General features: G+C 30.6%; 1 protein-coding gene across 2 annotated transcripts; it reads right to left on the bottom strand.

The window, feature by feature from the left end:
• Positions 1-2,482: 2,482 nt before the first annotated feature.
• On the bottom strand, positions 2,483-5,580 carry LOC112790292 (uncharacterized). Of its 2 annotated transcripts, none has more exons than XM_025832619.3 (6): positions 5,153-5,580; positions 4,719-5,059; positions 4,269-4,643; positions 3,825-4,193; positions 3,114-3,328; positions 2,483-3,003 (listed from the first exon to the last, which is right to left on the bottom strand). In XM_025832619.3, exons 1-6 carry the CDS (start codon positions 5,326-5,328, stop codon positions 2,764-2,766), a joined length of 1,716 nt encoding a protein of 571 aa, XP_025688404.1. In that variant the 5' UTR covers positions 5,329-5,580; the 3' UTR covers positions 2,483-2,763. The 2 variants fall into 2 exon arrangements, with proteins under 2 accessions (XP_025688404.1, XP_025688405.1); XM_025832620.3 differs by having other exon boundaries at positions 4,269-4,640; positions 5,153-5,450.
• Positions 5,581-6,180: the final 600 nt, after the last annotated feature.

Here is a 6,180-nt window from a genome sequence, read left to right as displayed (position 1 = left end):
GTATGTGGTTAATTTAAACTAAAGTACCGATATACATAGACTTCCAGAATCATCAAGTATCCCACGATATGAATTTAATTTTGTGAATTTTTGACACTCTCAATAATGCTCTTGGTATGATTACACCTATTTAGTTGGTAAGTTTATTATTTTAGAAAAAGTATAATTTATTTATAAATCTATTTATTTTATTAATAATTTCGGCTGTATTTTTTTCTTAACAAATGTATTGACAACAAACTTTTTTATTTTAATTTATTTTAGATGTTATTAGATATCTTGTTGAAATTGAAAATGAGATGACTCTTGAAAAAGATGGCAAATCTACCAAGTATACTATTATTGAATTAGAGATTGATGATGGATAATATTTATTTTTATAAATCTAAACATTTTAATATTCTCATCTTTTTAAATTGTTATTTTAACTTATTTTGTTGGCAAGAGATTGGTAGAGTTAATAATCCAAAAAACTTAAAGGTTGAAGACTGACCAGATATATTATGTAAAGTGTTCAAAATTAAGCTTGACATGATAATCTCCGATCTTAAGCAATGGATTCCATTCGAAGTGCTAGATGCAGGTACTGCTCATCATTTAACCTTATTTTTAGAAAAAATTTTCATTAAATTATTTGCACAGTTATATATTTATCAAAGCATATATATAAGATAGATAATTTATTTGTAACATATTATTTTTTTTATCTTTTTATTATAATGATGTAGATGGTAGAAATTCTAAAAGAGAGGTCTACCACATATTTATATTTTTTTTTTGTGGTTGAGTAGAGACCACAAGATAATAAATACAACTTAAATTGACCAGTTAATATTGTTAGGATTGTCTGATCCTGTTCGATATCCAAAATTATTTATAGCTGTGTCTGCATATATGATTCGTGGACCATTTGCTCAAAATCTCCCTGTATGAAAGATGGATACTATACCAAATATTATCCTAAAATATTCAATAATATCACAATTATTAATGAGGTTTGGTCATCAATTGAGAAAACTATTTGCGATGTTATTAATATCTAATAGTGTTAGCAAAAGCAAACTAAATTGTATTTGGAATGCAACTTGGGCATTATTAGCTGATGGGATATTATATAAGAGGAGAAAAATATTGAAAAACCAAGGTATTTCATTATGTTTTAAATCATTATCACATGTAAGATTTTACTTACCAAAATCAGTATTCACCTATGGATAGCTTTACGTTACTTTGTCAAGAGTTAAGAGTCGTAATGGCTTGAACATTCTAATTTTAGGCTAAGATAGCAATCCAAAGTCGTCAACAACAAATGTCATGTTCAAAGAAATTTTTAATAATATTTAGGTAAGAAAAATAGTATTTTCATTTTAATAACATGTTATGATTTATACTTTTGTACGAATATTTGTCGTAAATTTAACTAATTTATCTATAACTATACTTTCAGACTTGAAATAAAATGTGTAACATAGAGCACAACATCATATGGCAATTGTTTATCTAATGATGTTAGTAAAATATTATATTGTCGATAAACTTTTGTTAGTTTTTTTATATAAAGTTCAGTGCAAAATTAACATGCTACCAATACAATTATATATATTCTTATCTTTTCAGGTCTCTTTTTTATGGTTCAAGAGTATTATAAATTTTAAATTATTTTATTTATATTTTACTTTAAATAAATATAAAATAACATATTTAATATATTTATTATATAATGACAATGATAATATTATAATAAAGTTAAAAAATTTATGGTGATAAAATATTATTTTTAATTTATTATGTCAAATTAAAATATAAACACGTACATCATACGGGTTTAACACCAGGACAAATAAAAGAGATAGAAGACCAAAAAAAGAAGATGTAGAACAAATATACCAAGATTAAGAGTTCGATCCTTGATGACATGGTATTAAAACTTTAAATCCGAAAGATCAAGAGTTCGATTTTTGATGAATCCCAAAATCAGCTTAAACTTTTGGGATGAGTAGTTTTATGGGTAATGTTTATTTTATAACTCATATAGCCATTATACAAATATTCCATTACACTTCGTATTAAATTATACGCATTTTCGGCTATTATGCTTTTTAATTTTTGGTATAAAACTGTATGATGTTTTCAAATTGGATAGCAATGAATAAAAATGAACAAAAAAAAAGAAAAGTTGGACACTTCTGTGCCCATATTGGTAGAAGGCGCAATGTATGACCCAAAAAAAAAAAAAAGAAATTTTCAAGTTGTGAACATAAATTCCCAAAAAAGAAAAGGTTGTGATTGTTGTGAACATGAATAAGAAAAGCTATTCATCTATTTAAAAAGGGTAAAATTTTTTAACAAAATTGCTCACATAAGTACACAAGCAGAAAAAGTATCTGTATTTCAGTTAGGTTAGTTTTTTGCGGAAAATAAAATACAACAAGGAAACGGGTTAAAAATACATGTTACCCCCCTCCGAACAGAAAACTATATATAAAAGATCATGTGCAAGTGATATATTATTCTATTTCTTTATAAGGACAAGTGATGTTATTATTGAAGCTAATAAATAATAATATAACAAAATTACAATTTTATTGTGTATCAACTGTTTTACTACTGCTTTATTCTACCTGTCTAATTGTCTAATGTGTAAGTTGTAGCTGTAACTTATTTATTCTCTTAATCTTCTTTTGATGCAGATAAAATCAAAAGTAGACAAAACTAAAAGCTAGTGTTGGTTAAATTAAATTTGTGTCACTTGGTTTGCATGGATTAGATTGAAGGGAAGAAAAGTGGAGTGGAATAATCTGTTTGAAGCTTCCCTGCGACGATTCTAACTTTGCTCATCTTGTGTTCACACCAATGCAACTGCGCTTCGCTCAACTCCTTCATTCTCAGCACCCTCGACACCACCTTCAAGTCTATCATTGCCATTAACACATCCATCTCTTCTTCTTCACCCTTTCTAAGCTTTCTCTTCCTCAACCCAACATCCTTCACCTTCTTCCTCTTCTGAACCTTGCTAACATCTTATACGTTAGCACTTGTTTGATTATATAAAATATTATATGCACAAAAAAGATCAGCCACCATATAAATTGAATTTAGAATTGGGAACTTGCCTTTTGATTAACTTTCTTGATTAGGCGGAGGAGTGTTGGATCAACCGTGATTCTCCGATTTCTCCAAAAGTAAGCGGCCACCATCTGACATGGTTTCTCTTTGTCAGCCTTTAGAAACTTCATGAATGTTCGGATCCCATCCTCCATTATCTTCAGGAATGACGCTGATGATATTCTACTCTCCATACTCCCATGCTTTTCATCATTCTCCCAATCTTTCATTTTCAATCAAAACAATTCTTCTTTAATTTAACTATTCAATCATGTTAGATGTATTACCAGATTTGCTGTGCATATAACATTTTTGAGTTAAACTAAAATTAAGCAAAAATAATAAATTGATCTTTGACTTTTTTGTCTGTGAATATTTAAGTTCTTAAAAATTTAAAAATATATATAAGTCTCTAACTTTTTTAAAATTTAGATACATCGATCCATAGATCTGATTTGTCCTATTTTAAAAACTCTTCTATATAAATATTGTATAGGCAGTTAGTATAACGAGAGTCACGTTTGATTTTTTCATTTGATCTGATAAACTCAAATGAATAGTAAAGATCAATATGTTCAGATTTTGAGAAGACTAGAAATTTAAATGTATTTTCAAATCTTAGGAGATTTAAATGTTTGTGAGCCAAAAAGTAAAGGATCTCTTTGTCCTTTTCTCCAAAATTAATCTAGATACTATCAAATATGTGAAGTCATATATACCTGGACATTGTGGGACTAGAAGCAATTTTGGTGCCAAGAGCCTCATCCTAGCATAAATCTCAGGTCTTCTGCCATGTTCATAGGGCTCATTCTCAATGTATCTCTGCAGCAATACCTGAAATTGCTGGAATTGCTGTGCTGTGCTGGCAGGACAACCGCTATCAGCCTCGTGGCGCCAGCCGTGTTTTGATTCAAAGTTTTTGTAGTTCCAATTAAGAGCTTCCCATGTTAAGCAAATCTGTGCAACATAAGCGGCCTCTAGTTCCCCATATGGGTTATTGTGACCTATATCACCTGCTTTCTTCTTCACACTTGATGCAATACGCTCTGAAATTGATCTTGGAGAGGCTTCCATGGATCTTAAATACTCTGAAGATGGATTAGGCAACTATGTTAATGAATTAAACCCTATAAATTTAATAATTATGGATGATGTGTTATTACCTGTTTCCTCAAGTTTCTGTGCACTAATTCTGTCTAAGAGGGACATTTCTTCATCATATTTTTGGAACAAAGTATATGATTCCCACTTGGGGCAACTTCTTCTAGATGATGAAGACAATGCTTCTTCTGTCTCAGAATCCTTGAAATGAATGGAGCTCCTCCATTCAGAGGAGACCCTAGGTGTAGAACTAGAACCATCAATGCACGAATCACCATCATCATCATCATCATCATGATGCTTATCTTCAACAGTCAGCTTCTTATTTTGGAACTGATGGGTTGGATCAAAAATAAAGAACCTATCATCCCTGGTGAGCTTTGCCTCCTGCACCTTCTTATTCTTTGTTGTTCTTCCAACACAAACACGTTCATCTGCTGAAAGTAACATTATATTGTAGCATCAGAGATGAAGCACAAATGTGAGATTGTGAGTCTGAAATTAAGATATACCTTGGGAGTTTTTGTTACATTTATATGTGTTCATGGTGATAGTAGAGGTTGGTCTGCTTGCAAATGAGACAGAGTTTGAAACAGAATCAGCATTTCTTCCTATAAATTCTGAGTCTTCCTCATTCAAGCTCTCTCGGGGGGTTGCAAACTCTTCAGAATAAGAACAATGCTGCTTTTTCTGAGGCTCCTCAAACAAAAGGGTTTCCCTGCCATGGATTGAGTCTGCAGATGATGCTGCTACATGATCTCTCACCTTCTCAGCATGGTGACCATATCCTTGTTGCGCTTCTTCTTCTTCTTCTTCGTCGTCTTCAGAAAACACATATTCATATTGCTGATCTCTGCAACATTATTCTAATAGGAACATGTAAGAATGCGTAGGATAAAAGGGATATATATAAATAACAAGAGCATGCAGGTGGAACTAACAAGACCTTTGGATTAAGGGGAATCTGCCAGTGAAGGTTGAGAAGGTGAGGAGAAAAATAGCGAGGGAGAAGAGGAAGAGGAAGAGAAGCTGAAAAGAGGTTGAGACATGATTGAGGAGAAGATGGAAATAGCCTGAGGCATAATTGAAGACTCTAAGAACAACTTCTTTGGAACATGTCATTTTCTTTGTCGTTAATAATTGCTTCGGACAACAAAGTAATTAAGACATAGAAAAGTAGTCTTCGGTTGCTTTAGTAACGTGTATGTATGCTTCTTCGCCAACATGGTCTTACAAACCATTACTCTCACTATAATATCTCATTCATAATGTTTATACCCTCATCAACTTCCCAATCATCATCACCCTTAGCTTGAATATCAATGCTACACATTGGACTCCTCCATTTTAACTAGTAATGACAAATGTTCTTTGGATTTTTTTATTAATATTAGCACTCAATACTTTATTTTATACTATTAGAATTTAGAATTTAAAATTCTAGATTTAGAATTTTTTAAATATTGGCCAAATATTGGTTAAAAATAATAAATTTGATTGATCATGTAACATTGTTTTAAAGTAATTTTACATAAATTTTAAGTATATTTGTAAGTGGATGAGACTGTTCAATTTATTTTATCTATTAGAATGTGAATATATATATATATATCATAATGTTTTGATGTATTTATCTATTTTTTTAAATATTATCCAAATTTATATTAGAAAGTAGAAGTATCTCATTATTCCGTAACAGTTATTAATTAAGCAATATAATAAACCATTGGCTTAAACATATATAGTTGCGATATTAATATACAAGAGATACTTGAGAAAGAAGAAAGCTAAGTGAGATCACATTATGGAGGAATCTTTGATATTATACTTTTCATGGAAAGAACGTAAGTGTTGTTTTGTGGTGTATGTATAACGCAGAAAATCCTATAGTATGCCAAGAGGGTCTCTCTCTCTCTCTATATATATATATATAGAGAGAGAGAGAGTTAAGCCAAAAAAAGAAGAGACTAAAAC

This window comes from Arachis hypogaea, chromosome 3, assembly GCF_003086295.3.
Source record: "Arachis hypogaea cultivar Tifrunner chromosome 3, arahy.Tifrunner.gnm2.J5K5, whole genome shotgun sequence".
Taxonomy (NCBI): Eukaryota; Viridiplantae; Streptophyta; class Magnoliopsida; order Fabales; family Fabaceae; genus Arachis; species Arachis hypogaea.
This window is presented reverse-complemented; position numbering and strand designations above follow the sequence as displayed.